Source organism: Gopherus evgoodei, chromosome 2 (genome assembly GCF_007399415.2).
Source record: "Gopherus evgoodei ecotype Sinaloan lineage chromosome 2, rGopEvg1_v1.p, whole genome shotgun sequence".
Taxonomy (NCBI): domain Eukaryota; kingdom Metazoa; phylum Chordata; order Testudines; family Testudinidae; genus Gopherus; species Gopherus evgoodei.
In genome coordinates, this window is record NC_044323.1 from 258,089,210 (window position 1) to 258,107,069 (window position 17,860).

Genomic DNA, 17,860 nt, shown 5'->3' on the forward strand with positions numbered 1-17,860 from the left:
ATGTCCAAGGTACAAACTACAGAGGTCGTAGTTCTGATGACCTCACCATTGTCCAGGAGCTGTAATGGTGACCCTAACTGAGCCTCTGCTTCCTCCATGCTCCTGCTGGTAAAAAATCTGGGCTCCTGGGCTGGTTCCACCCTGGAAGCTGCTGCTTTTGCCAACCACATATGAATGGGGAGGGATAGAGCCACATAGGGCCAGCTGCCCTCAGAGGATAGTCTTCTCTGCACATTTCCAGGTACTAGGAGATTTGGAGAGACCTAGACAGGCTTCATGTGTGCATCTCTAGCCGTGTTGCTGATTCTGGCTTCTGCTTGGGGCAAGTCTCTGCTCCTGGGCTTGCTGTGCCCTGGGAACTTCCTTTCCTGAGACCACATGATTGAGGGAGGATGAGAGCTGCATGGGTCCACCTGCCCCATGGAAGCGGGAGTACCCCCAAAAGGAAGTCTCCCCTACATTTCTTTGGGGAAGCTTGATGAGACCCAACCACAGGTACCAAAAGTCAGTTAGATGTGAGTACTGTTGTTTATTATATGGATTGTGGTAGTATTGTCTTGGGCACGATATAAATAATAATTTTATGTATCATAGTCAAAGCAGTTTCCATTCTGCTGTCTTGTCCTCTGGGCCTGATTTCATCAGAGAAGTGTGTGCAGCACACCACAAGTTCTTTGGAGTAAGCTCTTATTCATTATTACCTTATAACATTGCTCAAGTGTATTACAGTAAGCAATTTACTAGTGCAAGGATTTAGGTGGATTACATTTAATAAGGCAGTAACTTCTGTTCTGAGCGTGCAGTTGCAGTGCATGACCTCTGTAGGTTGGGTGAAAGAGGTCATGAAGTCACATAATACTGGAACCTAGTACTACACAAAGAATTATTTTGTTTCTTCAGATGTGTTAACAGTTGTACAAGAGCAAAGAATGGAAGAACAGCTCCTGTATATGCAGTGGGGTGTTGGTGTATTTTGAAGTCAACAAGCATGAGCAGCTGTTAACGATTAATGAAATGGAACTGAATTGAAAAGTACATCTCTTCCACAGCATATAGTTAAGGAAGCTTCATAGCCTGGCATTATAATACAAAGAGTTAAAAATGTGACTGAAATGAAAGATATGATGAGTGTTCACTACAGTGGGCAGGTCTCTTACAAACAAGGAGGCAGCAATACAAACACATTTTTCTGGGAAATGAAGTACACATAAAAGGTGGAAGAAGTGTGTGTAACTGGAGGAAGATTTACAGTGCTTTCATATTACATGCATTTTGGGGATACAATGTTTTAGAGAACAAGAATAGGGGGAAATTTGAACGTTCTTTTTCCCCAATCTCATTTGTTATTTGGAAAATACACCAGTTCTCATCATTCAAAATCAGCAGCTCCTTCATTAACCCAGTGGCCATTTCTTAAGATCATTTTAAAACCAGTTAGGGGCTAGCTAGCATAGGTCAGTCTGGTAAACATATTGGGTCAGATGCACCCCTGATGTAACTCCATTGAAATCAGTAGAATTATTCCTGGGTGCATTTGCCCCCATGTGAATGCTACAAACATTTATTATTCACTAAGATTAAATTACAGTATAGTGAAAAAAAAATGTGCACACTTAGTGCTAGATACAAAGTGAGATCTTCAGAGTTTTCCATGCTCTAGGAGAAATGCATGGCTATAAAGGTAACACTTCCAGTCAATTTCTTAGTCTTTAAGTGGCTGCTTTATCCTGATATTTGCAGAAGGAACTGCAAACTGAGAGCTATCTGAGGGATCTGCAAACTTGCACCCGGGTGAATTGCTTTGCAGCGAGCAAAGGACTTTAGATCAGGCAGCCCATTCTCTAATTGATGTTATCTAACTAGCACCCTGTCACTTTGTCCAATCATTGTACTCTTAGTGATTTCCAAATAGCTTATCTATCAAAATTACAATAACTAGAGACATGTCTGTGGTAAGTGGCTTGAGTAAACTCAAGATCAAAGAAATGTACCACCTCACATACCTGTTTACATTTAGGAAGATTTAAGTTGGAGTCCTCTGTTGATACTAAAAGCTGGAGAGGTCATTGTGTCACTTGTAAAAGTTTGAACCATGCACATTAAAGTAAAATATGGTAGTTTTAACAAAAGAGTAACAAAAAGTCCAAAAGTCTAATTCTACTAATCTTAGTAGTATATCAAAAGTTGCATTAGCTTATGAACATTTCTGGCAGTGGAAGAGAATATAAAAATGATCTATTGAATGCAAACAGTTTTTATTCTCCTGAAGTCAATCACAGGCTTACATGAAAATCTCAATTCTATAACTGCTAAAAGTCTTTCAAAACTAGTGGATATTTATTCCACTCTCAATATTTCCAGAAGCCACATATAGACTGAACTACATTATATCAAGTCAGCAAAGGCATTTAATAAAAAGTAGTTGAAAGACAAGAACATATTATGAAGTTAAGTGATTTAAAGGTTTAAAGAGTGAGACATGTGAGGGGGAAGCGGAGGTTTAGTCTAAACGAAGCGAAGATACTGTTTAGATAACTGGTAAATGTATGCTAAATAGCTGTAGCAGAGGGTGGAGTGCAATGTTCAGTCCAAACAAAGCTCTCTTCCAATGTTCAGATTTGATCTTGTTCTGGGATTTTAATCTTCATTAATTATTGGCAACTCTTGTTTTTGCAGGAGCAATTGCTGGTATTGTAGATCAGCCAATGCAGAATTTTCAGAAAATATCTGAGGCCCAAGCTTCGGCAGGGCACAAGGCCAAAGGTGTTATCTCTGGTGTAGGAAAAGGAATTATGGGAGTGTTTACTAAGCCAATTGGAGGAGCAGCTGAACTTGTCTCCCAGACAGGCTATGGTGAGTTTCAATAATTTTGAGATCTCAGTATTAACTTTAAAGAATATTCTTAAGATTTGGTCATGAAATACAGCCTGCCGTGTCTGTTTATATGAATCAGTAGCTATTTTCCTTGCAAAAAGATTTAAAATACTGCAGTTAAATTGCTGTAAATGTTGTCTTTCTCCCTTAAAAGTCATCCTGTCATGCTCTCTTGCATTGAGATCACAGTCTTGTGTGGCACCAGAAACATAGAATGTACTATGAAGTAATTTTTGGAAGCCAGGGGAATTAGTTACAGAAACATATGTGCTGCAAGAGAGATTTCAACAGTAAATGTAATGCAGAAATAATAGATTGAATTAGAGCATTTTTTTGTGGGTGCTTGATCTGTTACAGAAAAGAGAGAGTTATGTTTTCTTTAAATAAAGAATCTGAGAGGAAAAAAAAATTTATGTAGTGGGAATATCCCATTTAAATTGTAGTGCTTCTGGGTAGGGAATTGAATTCTGGTTTTGAATATACTGGTAACCCCAACTTTATGATAGAGGGATAGGCATGCGAAGTAGATTAAGCACTAGCAGTAGTTATGGCAAATCCTTTCAGATCTAGCTAAATGCACTTTGGGCCAGTAAAATATGTGAAAGAGTACCATGAAATGATCTAAACTTGCTAATAGCATTTCCTTCTGGTGTCATGAATCCTTAGCTCCAAAACTAAAGGGTTAAAAAAAGGGAACAAGATACACATTGATGACAAATCAGTCATTAAGTTAACCTCAAGCAATTTTTAAATGATTTTTTTACTTTTGGAGTGGTGCTTTAATCCGAGCGCATTCTCCTCTTTTTCTTGATATACCGATTCATTAAGCCAGCAGTTCTCAAACTGTGAGTTGAGACCTCGAAGTGTGTCACGAGTCCTTTTTAATGAGGTCACCAGGGCTGGCGTTTGACTTGCTGGGCCTGGGGCAGAAGCTGAAGTCTGAGCCTCACCACCCAGGGCCCAAGCCCAAATTGAAGTCCCACCACTCAGACCTACAGCCTAAAGACTTGAGCCCTGGGTGGTGGGGCTCAGGTTACAGGCGTCCTGTCTGGGGCTGAAGTCCTTGAGCTTCAGTCTCCCCACCAGGGGTGGTGGGATGCAGGCTTTGGCTTTGCTGCCACGCCCGCTTTCCCCCTCCTCCCCCCATATACCCCAGCCAGGGAAGTGGGGCTCAGGCTAAGGTCGCCCCTCTTGGGGTCGTGTAGTAATTTTTGCTGTCAGAAGAGGGTCACGGCGCAATGAAGTCTGAGAACTCCTGCATTAAGCCAAAGTTATTCATGAGTGGAATATGAGGAGTTGCCTTAGAGTCGAAATTTTGAAAAATTATCTCCACACTTCTCTTTACACACAGAACACCTCCCTGACCTAATCTGGAGATAGTAAATAATTAAATGACAAGCAAACATGCTTGGTAATCTTTTTTATATCCAGTTGGTAAAAAGGCTTGTGTACAGCTCAGTCTCTTCTTCAATGGTTTTACAATATTGTGAGCCTGATTTTATCTCTCTTACACTAGTTTGGCTCTGGATTAATTCCTCTGAAATCTGCATTCCACAAGTGTAAAACTGATGTCAGTGAAATCAGAATCTGGCCCTAAATTGTGGGAATAATGTTCTTTTTGTTAACTGTAGAATCATTGTTTCTAGGTTACTTTAAGCCCAGAGTACAATCATTATCAAACTACAAGAAATCCATAACTGCAGAGGGACAGTTTTCACTGCAGATATTGTATACAACACATCATGTTTTCCATGAACATATGACAGAAAGAGTTAGCCAGGGAAAGACATAAAAACTATATCAATAATAAATGGCAGTGCGTGAGAGAGAAACACACAACAGTTAGAATAACTCTCAGCCACAACTGGATTGGAAGTTGGGTCTGTGCCTCTTGGGAGGGACCCTGGGGTGGGGGACCACACAGAAATAAACACATGTTCTCTCTCCATCTGTAAATGACATTTTCACTTGCATAATGCTGAGAACTTGGGTAAGCCAATTGTTACAAGTGGGAAGCTTCTTTTAAGTATTAGCATCAACATGTGTGTTAAAAATTAAAGTATTTTTCAAATACTGATGTTTTGTTTAAATTATTATCCATTTTATGTTTAAATTATTGTCCATTTTATAAAAAGGAATAGAAGTTACTGACACCCCTATGTAAAAATGCTATTGCTTCATTGGTGTGCTTAATTTAACAAAATCATTTTCCTCTGTTGTTTGAAGGGCTCAGCACTATACCTTGTTACACTGCTCCTCAACTCTTAACCTAGTTTCTGTCACTCTTGTTAAAGAATTTATTATATCAATGAAGTTTTTACAAACAAGTAATTCTTGTTCTAATGACCATACCTTATTTATAAAAATTTACAAGCCACCAGAAAGCACACATGCTGTATCATCTTCTACTCTGGAGAGTCTACTTGGAGACCTGTTTAACTGCTTCTTGTAGTCTTCGTTCTGTGCTGGCACTAAGAAGAACTTATAATAAAAGCAGATGCCCCAGGAGATCTCATAAATGTATATTGATCCATGTTTAACAGCTGGATTAAGTAACTTAACATTTAAATGCTGTACCTAGGCAAACTTTTCTTCTAATTTTTACCAATCGTGGCACATATGTGTAAATATTTTAATTCTAAACAAGAAAGTTAACGGTGGTCTTGGCTTTTTATATGTAAATTGTAAATGATGTGTCTTAGCCCATTTTGGAATGATGGCTCTCAAGGGCATTATGTTTCTCTGAATTGCTAGTGTGTGACTGACCTTTAGTACGTTCATTTTTGTTGTTGTTGTTTCTTGCTAAGGGTTAAATGCACAGCTATTGCATTGTAATGGTCAATGAATTATCTTTATTACAACTTCCAAAAATGTGACATCAGTTTGTATCTGCACTGTTTTATGAACCGCTCTAAACAGATGACATCACTGCAACATGTAACTGTTTTCCAGAAAATAACTAGTAAAAATCTAAAATTCTCTTACCACAGGTATTTTGCATGGAGCTGGACTTTCTCAGCTTCCCAAACAGCGCTATCATCCAAAGGATCAAAATGTTGAGCAGGCCGCAAACAGCCACGTCAAATATGTCTGGTAAAATTATTTAGACTCTTGCTCATTTTTACATCCACGTTGTTTATTAATAGGTTCTGGCTCTTGGTCAACTTAACAGGCTTCTTCCCTAGGAAAGGCTGAGTTATAGCAGTTTATTTAGGAATGTTAAACATAAAGGTACTGCGTAGAAACCCAATCTGGAAATGATGGACTGCTGATCTGCTTCCAGCTTTAGAACTGCAGAGCTAATCTTTATTTGATGACATTCAGTAAGTTTTTACTTATTTATCATTGCACTGAGCCCAAGAAAAATACTGCACATCTCCAGAAATAGCTGTCACTGAAGATAGGTTTACTTTCTGCGCTGGATTTGGATCCAGCTTCTCAGGGTGATTTCTCTATTGGGATAAGAAATTGGTTGACCTAGGTGAATGTAATTATGAATAGCCATGAAGTTATTACGTCAGTTTTGCAGCAAATCATTAAGGAGTTATGATAAACTCTACAGAATAAATATGAAACCTTGGTATTTAAATCTTACACATGAGTATTGCAGGAAATGTGGTATTAGTGATTTTAACAAAAACAAACCGAAGCTTACCTTGTATTTTTAGGTGGCAGGCAGCTACAATCTTAAGTGAAAACCTGGAAGAACAAAAGTGAGTTACTACTTCACACATCCAATTTCTAATACTGACTTATTTTTAAACAGGAAAATGCTTCAGTCTCTAGGAAGGCCAGAGGTCCATATGGCACTGGACGTGATTATTGTGAGTGGATCAGGCCAGGAGCATGAAGGATGCTTGCTGCTTACATCAGAGGTGCTATTTGTGGTCAGTGTCAGTGAAGACACACAGCAGCAGGCATTCCCTGTGACTGAAATTGAGTGCGTAGAAGACCATCAACAAAAAAATCTGCTGAAGGTGCAGCTCAAACAACAAAGAGTGCCTTGTGATTTGGAGGTAAAGACATTTAGTAGTGTCGTCATTTAAAGATAAAGTTTCATTGGTGAGTTTGTCAAGAGTATCAGTAGGGATCAGTTGGTGGCATGCTCATGTCTGGGTCAGGAGGTCAGAGATTAAGGTCCCACAACAGCCAGTGGTATTTTTAATCTTCTTAGTAGTAAAGGTGCTATCATTCCCTACTGCCTTCTTCAGTCATTATCCAGATTAAATTTCAGTGTCCACCACAAGGCTTTTCTGGAATAAACTGGGTAATTTAGCCAACATTAACTCTCTGAATAAGAGGTTCTAATGTCTGAAGCTATGTATGTGTATTTATTGCTCAGAACATTAGGGCTGCTCCTGCAAATTTACACTGAAAAAAATTAAACCAAATTCTATTAGATGCTTAACCTAGCAGTTCAGCAATTAAATGCACATTGTTAGGGCATGGTTCATCTATTAATCCTAACCCTAACAAGCCACTTTCACTTAAGAATATTTGAGCAGCATGGTTTTATTAGGTTGCTTTTACCCTCTTGTACTCAATCTTGCAACTCCCTTCTCTTTTTCCTGCAAATCATCACTTAAACTGAGCAAGTTCTGCCTGACCATCAAGTCTCATCATCCAATTCTTGAATGAGAGGCATTGTCAGAATCAAACATGGATATCAGTATTGTTATTTATATTGCACCAACAAGTAATTCATAGACCCATATAAAGACAAGCTCCCTGCCCCAAAGAGCTCACAATCCCAACAGAGAGTGTATACACAAAGGAAGGGGAAACTGAATACACTGAAAAAGCAGTGAAGTTGAGCACCATGGGTGACAACTTGACCCAAATGAAGTCAATAGAGGAGTTTGGGGAGTGATTCCAGTTGGACTGGGATTTCATTCTTGTTAGTTCCATGGTTTTTGTAAGATACTTTTTTTACTTGATGAAGTGACAGTGGACTTGGTGAAAGTCTTGGATAAGAGAGGCATAAAATGGATGAGCAGAGTAATTAAAGCTGTATGGCAGGCAAGAGACTCCCCAGAGATTGGTGCAAGTCTATCTTGGTCCCAATACATAAGGGCAGGATACATGACTGTGGAAACTATCAAGCGATAAAGTTACTGTTGCATGGAGTGAAAATACTGGAACACATCTTGGACGCTAGGATTAGACGAATGGTGGAAGAACTCCTCAAACAAGAACAGTTTTGCTTTAAGAAAGGATGAGGAGCCACTGATGCCATGTTTGTAATTCAGCAAACAACAGAGCAGCAGCTAGAGTACCAATAGGATAGCTTCTTGGCTTTTATAGACACAAACAAGGTGTACGATAATGTGGACGGAAGGATGCTTACAACCGTGCTGACGAAATATGGAGTGTTTGAGGATATAAAAACTATAGTGAATGCACTATATAGAGTGTACTATATACTCCACCTGAAACAAAGATCTGAACATATTTTGGAACAAGCCCCTCAGAACAGGGCCGGCTCCATCTTTTTTGCTGCACCAAGCAGCAAAAAAATCCAAACAGTTGAGCTCCTGCCAAAGTGCCACCGAAGAAGAAGAGATGGAGTGAAGGACCCACCGCCGAAGTGCTGCCGAAGACCCGGACGTGCCGCCCCAATACTAGATGGAATGCCGCTCCTTTCTATTAGCCGCCCCAGGCACCTGCTTCCTTCGCTGGTGCCTGGAACTGGCCCTGCCTGTGAAATGAAAGCTGGACTGCATCAGGAATTGGCCCTCAGCCTGCTACTGTTTAGTACTGATTGACTACACCTGCTGGAAGAAGATCCCAATGGGAAAAGGTGAGAAGCTGCTATATGCAGATGACATAGCAATAAGAACAACGAGGAGTCTGGTGGCACCTTAAAGACTAACAGATTTATTTGGGCCTAAGCTTTCGTGGGTAAATCCCCCCACTTCTTCAGGTTGTTTTTGTGGCTACCAAATAACACGGCTACCACTCTGATACTTGGTACCATAGCAATAAGGGCATCCTCAAAAGAAGACCTAAAGGACATAGTGAAATCAGTGGTATGATCAGCTGAGCAGGCATGAGATGAAAATCACTACGACTGACAGGGCCGGTTCCAGGTACCAGCTTATCAAGCAGGTGCTTGGGACGGCAACTCCGGAGCGGGGCAGCACTTTAAGGTATTTGGCGGAGGCTGCCTCACTCCTGCTCGGAGCGAAGGACCTACCGCTGAATTGCCGCAAATCGTGATGGCGGCTTTTTTTTTTTTCTTGGCTGCTTGGGGCGGCAAAACCCCTGGAGCCGACCCTGACAACTGAGCTCATATGGGTCAGTAGAGGTGCTGCAGGAAAACTGGATATAGAAATTAATGGAGTAAAATTCAACCAGATTGATCGGTTCAAGTTCCCTTGTGGGTGGGTTACAGAAGACGGCAAGCTTGAATGTGAGGTTCAGTCCAGACTGAGGAGTGCTGAAAGAGTATGGAATAACTTCTCAGGCATTGTGTATGACAAACATATGTGTAAGGGAGTGGACTCACCCCTGCGGCACCTCCTGCTGGTGGTCTCAGGGAATTAGCTCTCCAGCCATTGGGCTGCCCTCTCCAGGTCAGTGTCCCACTACCGCTTAGCCCGTGTGTCGCTCCCAGACCTGGTGCCCTGTTATCTGGGGCGCTGCCCCCTGGCAGTAACCCCTCAGTCTTAGGGTCTTCCCTCCCTGGGGAACCCCCACCCACTATCCCCACTTCGCCTCAGTCTTGGCTACTGCCAGTCATCACTTAGCCCCCATTCACTGGTGCAGACTGCAGTGCATCAGCCACTCATCACAGGCAAAGGGACCTGCTGCCTCTGCCTACCCATGGGCTGCCCCTTTGCAACTCCAGTACCTAGATGGCCTTACCGTAGGCCTGCAGCCTGGGGGGTTTCCAGGCCAGAGCTCCCCAGCTCCTCTTGCCTTCCCCCAGCCCTGCTCCACCTTAGGTACCTAGGTACACTCCCTAGCAGTCAGGCCCTTCTCCCTCTAAAGACAGAGAGAAAGTGTTTGCTTGAGCTCTTGGCTCAAGCCTCTATAGGGCCAGCTGGGCCCTAATTGAGGGGTGGCAGCAGCTAAGCATGCTTCCCACTCAGCCTGGGCTGTTCTCCCCACCCTCCAACTCTCTCCCAGGGCTGGTTTTAACCCTGCCAGGGCTGGAGCAGGTAACCACCCCACTACAGTATGTCATTGGGACTGAAAGCGCAACTGTATAGAACAGTGGTACAACCTGCAGTGCTGTATGGGGCAGAAGTATCTGGTATTGTCTCAAATGTGCCAGCTGAGCTTTTGGTCATATGAGAAAGAGGGTGTTTTGAAGATTGTGACATTAGAATTAAAACCAAACTTCTGGTTTATAAAGCTGTTGTGCTCTCCACCTTATTCTAAGGGGCTGAAATGTGGACTACATAAGAGATATCTTATGGCACTGGAGAAGTGTCATCAATGCCGTATGCCTAAGATTCTTCAAATTAAATGAGCTGATAGATGCATTAACATTAACATCCTCTCGTAAGCGAATATCACAAGCATCGAGGTGATGATTATCATCAACTTCGCTGGGTAGGGATGTAGTTCAGATGCCCAATTCTAGACTGCCAAAACAAATTTTCTCTTCTCAACTCAGCCAAGGCAAACATGCTAGAAGAGGGCAGAAAACATGCTATAGAGCTGTCTTGAAGGCTAATTTGAGAAAATGCAACATTGACATTAACTTGTAGGAATGTATAGCCCAGGACTGACAACAATGGAGGAATTTCTTGAAGCAGGGAACTCAGCACTTTGAGAACCAGATTCAACTACATGTAACAGAAAAACAGGAGCAACAGAGAAAGCACACTATGCTTCGAACCAGTATCTCAGATTCACCCATCCTGCTCAGAAATACGTGTCTACAATGTGGCAGAGCTGTGGCCCATCTGTGGACCCATAGATAACTTGAAATGGATAATCCATGAATTATATCATCCTTGACCTTGAGGAATCGCCTATGATGAGATCTTTAGTGCTCTTGTATATCCTCACACCTTTTCAGTAGGCTGCTATGGCTCTGAACAGAATGGGGGGAGGATCACTTCCTGTGAAGCATGCAAAGAGGAATTCACCTTTGATAAGAAAGTTTCCAGAGTCTTTAGAACCACCTTGTCATCATGGCACACACAAGGTGGTTTCGATATGGATGGACCTGCTAATTATGAGACTCATCCAGCATGTATCGTAGCAACTAAGAAGCAGATGTAGACAGATAGGTAGGTAGAAAGAAAGGCATGACCACTGTAAATGGTTCAGAGGGGTGAGTGGTTAGGGCTTCTAGTACAAGTAGTTAGATCCCCCTTAGGAACATTGGTCTACTGCGGGTTTAGACAATTTTATTGCTCTGAGAACTCTTGAGACTTGAAGATTTTTGGCTAAAGAGCCCAAGGATTTGGAATGTAAGACACTACTTATCGGTGATGATGTATGTGCTATGTTGCTGTGCTATAGTCCCTTTCCATAATGTCCTTTAGAAAATCCAGAATAGCTGAAATTCCAGGGTCCTTGGGGTATCTGTTTTTTTTCTTGATAGCATGAGGTAAACCATGATTAGCTGGAGAAGTAGGCCATTAGTGTTGAAGTCCATCTGGAGGCCAGTGTAGTCCTAATCACTTTGAAGAATAATCCAAGTGCAGTTAATGCTTTCCCATGTGAGTTGTCAAGCTTTGAGCTCCCCACTGGTTGCTGATGTACTCCCCAGTGGTGGTGATGGTTGTCCAATTGAACTAGGATGTGATTGCCCATGAGAGGGCTCTGGAACATTCCTAGGGCTAGCTTCACTGCTCTGACCTCCAAGAGGTTGAGGCTCTCATTCCTATCTATGGAGTGCCACATTTCCTGCACTGTTCTTTGTCCAAAGTGTGCTCCCCACCCCAATAGGCTGACATCTTCTTGAGTACTTGAGGCTTTGTGGAGCAGATAGGAAGACCCATGTGGACATTTCTTGGAATTGTCCGTCATCTGAAGGACTCAGTACCTAGTTTAGGACCAGCACTTCAGCTTGCATGTGTTCCAGTGACTATGAGGCTCAGCTAGCAGCTATCATAGCCACTCCTGAGTACCCTGCACTCAAACTCTCACCCCAACGAGCCCTCCCGAATCTGGACCACCTCTATGAGCTCCCTGGACCTGGAACCGCCACCCCACTGAGCCCCAACCACCTACACCCAGATCCACATCCCACCAAGCCTCACGCACCCAGACTCCCCTGCTGAGCCCCCCACACCAATACCCCACCACCATCTTCATCCTCCCACACCCAGACCCCCCTTGCAGAGTCCCATTCCCCCTGCACCTGGAAACCCCCAACAAGCCCCTGTGCATCCAGATCCGCCCCCATATCTGGACCCCTCATCGAGTTGCCCACACTGAACCTTTCACCCCACACTAAGTCCTTCAGGGGCCAGGGCTGGGTGTGCATGTGAGACTGTCCCTCTTGCTCACTATCTTGGTGCACCTGGCATGGAGGGGCAGGGTCCTGTAGTGTTTCTGAGGTAGGCCAGGCCTTTGCGTTGTGTCAGGATCAGGTGCAGCCTCACCGCTGAGTGCATATCCTAGGAAGCGGCTGTGGGATGATCTCCCACATCTGTGCAGACAGTGGTCTGTGTTCCCCTCTGCCATGCTGGACCCTCCACGTTTATTTATTTACAAATAAAATACACAGAATTGTGCAGAATTTAAAATATTGTGTGCAGAATTTTTATTTTTTGGTGCAGAATTTTTTGGCACTGAGTTCCCTCAGGAGTACTGGTTGTATTGCTCCGATATCCTGGGGTGAGAGCCCATTCAGTATCAACTCGTGTTTGATGGGACTGCTTGACATGGGTGATTGGAGGAAGAAGGTATGAGGTGGTGCCCTTAGTTTGAGGGGGCAACTGAAACTCACTACTACTTTCACCAATTAGTCCACTTTCATCCATTTCACCTTCTCTTGCTGATATTTCACTCATTCTGCAGCTCAGTGTCTCCCACAATTCTGTGATGTATAGGCTGTGCCCCTCTTCTGCAGTTCAGTGTCCCTCTTCTCCAGCTTCCTACCAGAACTTCTGAGAAGGAGGATAGTTTGCTTCCTACATTCAAATCAAGGTGGAGGCACAGTCTTTATGGTCATAGTGAGTTTCTAGAGGTATTGCTGCCACCTCTGATTTTGCTACTGGATCTGCAGTTCCAAGGTTTGTGCCTGAAATATGTGCTATCTTACTTCTGGGATGATGGTGAGCAAAAGGAGCATTTCTACCTGTTGTTGGGCTTGTAGTCTCTTCTCAAGGCACTCTGTGGAGACAGAAGGGACTGCTTGGGCATGGATGTGCTCTCTGCTACTATCTTACCCGTTTTCTCCAAACAGGAGACAGTCTCTGAATTTGAATGAGCACAAGATTTGTTTGGAATGGGCATCTGCATTGCAGGGATGCAATCAGATGAGATCATGGTACGTATCCGTTTTGATGAAAATTTCATCAAAAAGGTTTCTTATGTCCAGGATGGAACTTCTTGTCACGACCAGAGAGAGACATTCCAGTGGTTAGGGGGCAGTCTCTTAGGATGTAGGAGACCCAGATTCATGTCCCTGCTTCAGAATCAGGTAGACTTGAACTTGGGTTTTCTGCATCCCAGGTAAGTGCCAAACCACTGTGCTACAGAGTAAATCAATAAATAAATTAGTTATATGAAGATGAACTGCTCCAACTGGGTTGGGGAGTCAGCGAGAGAGATGGTTAGGGCATTCACCTGGAATGCTCTGAATCAGGCAGAGTAGGAACTGGAACCATCCCACACATCCCAGGTACATACATAAGCACTGCGTTGTTGGCTGTTTGTGTGTTTGTCTGTCTCTCTCATTTTTCGAAAGTTCTCATTTTCATTCTGCATTGGAACAAAAACCAATTTTGAAACCTTGAAATTTTTTGCAAATCAGAATTGTTTACTGGCCAGCATGGGAGCTGAAAACCCAGTTCAGTATCTTTATGTAGGAGATGAGTTTGGATCTTTTAAAGGGTTTTTCCTTCTGGCTGGGGTCTTATGTGGGACTTACCCCTTGAGCTGGCCGGATAGCTTCCTCTGCATCCTTCTTCCCTGAAATGCTCAGAAGCTCCTGATTGGAGTCACAGCTCTTTGGAGAGGGCATGTCCTGAGTCCCGTGCCCTGCCTCTGTGATGGTCGGCAGGCTGGGAATAGGCAAGACATAATTTACCCTCTGAAAAGTCTGTGAATGCTGCCTCATATATAGAACCCCACTTGGATTTAGTCTGATGTTTGCTGGACAGTTCTGCACAGCCTGAGGGGGGACATGGGAGTCCCATAGTAGAGACACTACAACAACTGGTCTGGGTGGCTAACACCACCGTGCTGCCAGATACCTGATCTGTGTGGGGCAGCAGAGGAGGAAAGATTATAAATTGTTCATTACTGCCCAGAAAATGAATTAAAAGTCAAGTTGGCAACAGAAATAGTTGGGGCAAACCTAACTGCTGCCAGAGAGGCAGAAGTTCTGGTGGGAAGCTGAAGAAAGGGGACATTGAACTGCCACCAGAACTGTAGAAGAGGGAAGCAGCTCACATGTCACAGAAATGTGGGAGACAGTGAGCTGCAGAAAGGATGAAACGTCACCAACATTACAGATCTATGATAGGAAGCCTTTGCTTGATAACAAACTAATGCAGAAGTATGTTTGCTGGGTATGAACAGTAAGTGAAGATACTTTAAATTCCAATAATAACGTTGATTTATCTGATTTTAGGTGGATGGAGTTAGAGAGAGACTCTCTGAACAACAATACAACCGGCTGGTGGATTTTGTCACAAAAACATCCTACCACCTTGCTCCAGGCCACTCTTCTGTACAAACAGCATCACAAGTTGTAGCTGCAGAGCCCCTTCCAAGCACAATTAAGACATATCAGTACCTAGTTGATCCAAATTTTGCTCAGGTATTCATTAGTAAATTCACTATGGTAAAAAATAAAGCCTTGCGGAAGGGATTTAGTTAAGAACAAATTATGGCAAGCATGATTATGCATTACCATTTTGAAAGTCATGCTTTCTATGCAGTCACCTAATGTGAACTTTTCTAATGTCAGTTTTGTGGGGTGGTGGGTGATAGAAAAATTAAAAGCTGCCTTTTCTGACCTGACTACAAAGACAACTTTGGGATGCCTGGTCTCTATGCAAGATGTTAGCACTAGGAGGAAAGCAGAGTTGGTGCATAAAATAACCACCCTAACAAACAGATATTCAACCAAAGGGAAAGGTGGTAACTGAATGAAAATCCTTTGTTCTTTCTCTTAGCAGAAATAAGAGGAAAGAAGACAAGGGAAATCTTATTCATTGAGACATTTTTTGCACACACCAAAAATAGATATTTGTGCCCACTATATCATATTTTAGGGTCTGCCAGTCCCTGGTATAAGCAAGGCTTATAACTCAGCTGTAAAAACTTCCTGAAGGCTGAAACTTTTTCCACCCCAATGTCTACATACTGAAGCAAAACATATTCCCCTACTAAATCTGATAGACCTGGTGTGACCGTTTTAAGTTACTAGCAACAGCTGGGTTTTAGCACCACTCTAACCTTAAAATAGCTTCCTTTATTTGACTGAAATTTTGCAGGACATTAGTCCTTAATGTAAACTAGTGCCTTTGTGTGGTTTGAAGAACAAAATGGAAACGATAATATTAATTTACTTTTGAAACTGTCTGTATACAGAAAACTTATTTTATCCACCAATCAAAATGTCATAAGAATTTTTGATATATATACCATTGGGGATTAGTTGGTAATATGTAATTATGTCAGGGAAATAGGAGCAGTTATAATTTTGAGTCCAGTAATGTGCATTTTAAAAAGCTTTAGGAGCTGTGTTTATTCTCATTAATATGTACCAAAAATTCATTAGCACCTTGCTCCTTTTAAACCCAAGTGCTAAACTTTATCTGTAGCTCACCTTGATAGGCTCTACTATTTCTGGACTCTCCAAACCATACCCACAGCACTTCCTTACTTTGGCCAGCTGTAATTCATTTTTTGCTTATCACCCTAAAATGTCAGAAACCAGGAAATTCAGAATCAGGACTGAGAAGTCATGTATTACATCAGACCATACAGAACTACGTGTGCCTAGAAATTATACCCTATTTTGCACAGCAGAGCAACTGGAAAATTCTTGGAGTTAGACTCATTTCTCAATTCATGTAACAACTGTGAAATAGGTCGAAAGACAGAGTTGTATGAAAACTGCAATATTGGAGCCCGGTGCAAACCACTATCTGTCAGCAAGATGGCTACTGCCAGCAGCAGGCTTACAAAGGGCAATAGCAATATCAATGACATCAATGTTAGATGGCACTTGTAACAATATTAGGTAAAAAGCTTTTAGACAGAAATGTGCTTTTCAAGTTGTTCTTTACCCTTTATTTTCAAATCTGTGTTATAGTTTGTACTGCTGTCATCACAGAGCAAACACACCTACAGCAATTTTCATTTTAAATAGGAAAAGCTGACGTGACTCAGTTTCTTGGCTTTTGTGAGCTTCTACTTTAAACTCTGCCCGTGACTCTTCTCCTTCTGACCATGAATTTCAGCACAGGAACTAACTTATTGTGTGGGGATTCCTGATGTATCTGAATACAACCAACAACTAAAACAGGAGTCAAGTCAGATCATTGCCCTTAGTGTTCACTAAATGCCATTTACTTATGTTAGCATCTCCTATACATCACTTATATGACCAAATGGACATACAATAAGAATGTATTAATTGCTATGCATTTCTCATGAGTTCTGCTTTGTTGAAGCTACTCCTGGAATTCATGTCTCTTGTGTACTAATAAGGAAGAAGCCCGGGATTTGAATAGCCCTTTGCTGAATGTGAAATGAACCCATCCATTATTAACATTTCATACAGTCGGCTAGCTACTTGGTCATTGTTTGCCTTTAAATGACACTATTTAAAAATGTAAATAAATAGATTGTTCATTCCTGAATCTTTTATGGGAAATAGTTTACTACTGCTAATTTTACATACTGATGCATAAATTATAATATAACAGGATTGTTTAAAGTTAATAAAGCTATTCCTACAATACTTGGTTTCTGTGTGCTACACAAGTCACGTGATTACAATCTAATGAACAGAACATTGATTATAATAGTGACACTGAATCTCTGTGTGATCAACCCCCAGTAAGATAATGGGCTTTGCTGTACCCCAGAAAATGCAGCCAACCATGAAACACAGTTTGAAATTCACATTAATATTTTTTGAAGTAAAGACTGATGACTAGAGCTGGCAAAAACAGGTGCTACAGAGTTTTATGACTCTATGTACTGATTCAAAACTGTGTCATAGTCACAACCCAAACTAGAATAAGCTGTTCACCTAGTAGAACATTGGCTGAATATCAAAAACATGCAAAACACACCTGTAAAACATATGGGAGGAGACAGCGGTTTTTTTGAAGTGTCAAACCAATATTGGTGGGATTATGCTGACATTTTCTTCCTGAATTATGCTCATCCTCTGGCAAATATATTTATATTGCACACTCATCTACAATAAAAGAAGCTAGTGTATGTATTGCATTTGGCAGAAGGTTGTTTCTCCCCCTTCTGTGAAGGCAGGTACGGAAACATATGTGGTAACTTCACATAAATCAGCCTCTCCTACGTATGATGTGTGTGAATGGCGAAAACAAAACTGTCCATGGAGCAGATGCCTAACAACTGTGCTTGGCGGGCTGAAGCTCTCCAACTTGTGCTTTTAGAAATATACCTGGGCTCATTCTTTGAGGCTGGAGAGCCCAAAATCTCCAATCCATCTCTTTTTTAGTTTGTCTTGTTCAAGATTTTGGCTTGCTAGCTTTATTCTGGGGTGTTCAAGGAATGCTTGTTTGCTCTGGGAGAACATTGTGGTGGAATCTTCTCAGGAGAGAACTTGTATGGTTCCCTTCTACATTTTATT

General features: G+C 42.0%; 1 protein-coding gene across 5 annotated transcripts in view; it reads left to right on the forward strand.

Annotated features, from left to right (window-relative positions):
• Window positions 1–16,984, forward strand: part of VPS13B (vacuolar protein sorting 13 homolog B) — a 928,813-nt gene extending 911,829 nt beyond the window's left edge. For all 5 annotated transcript variants that reach the window (XM_030553556.1, XM_030553553.1, XM_030553555.1 and 2 more), the window contains 4 exons: window positions 2,677–2,853; window positions 5,865–5,967; window positions 6,641–6,890; window positions 14,642–16,984. In XM_030553556.1, the coding sequence (XP_030409416.1) occupies window positions 2,677–2,853; window positions 5,865–5,967; window positions 6,641–6,890; window positions 14,642–14,890 (779 nt within the window). In that variant the 3' untranslated portion in view covers window positions 14,891–16,984. The remainder of the gene's footprint in view (window positions 1–2,676; window positions 2,854–5,864; window positions 5,968–6,640; window positions 6,891–14,641) is intronic.
• Window positions 16,985–17,860: the final 876 nt, after the last annotated feature.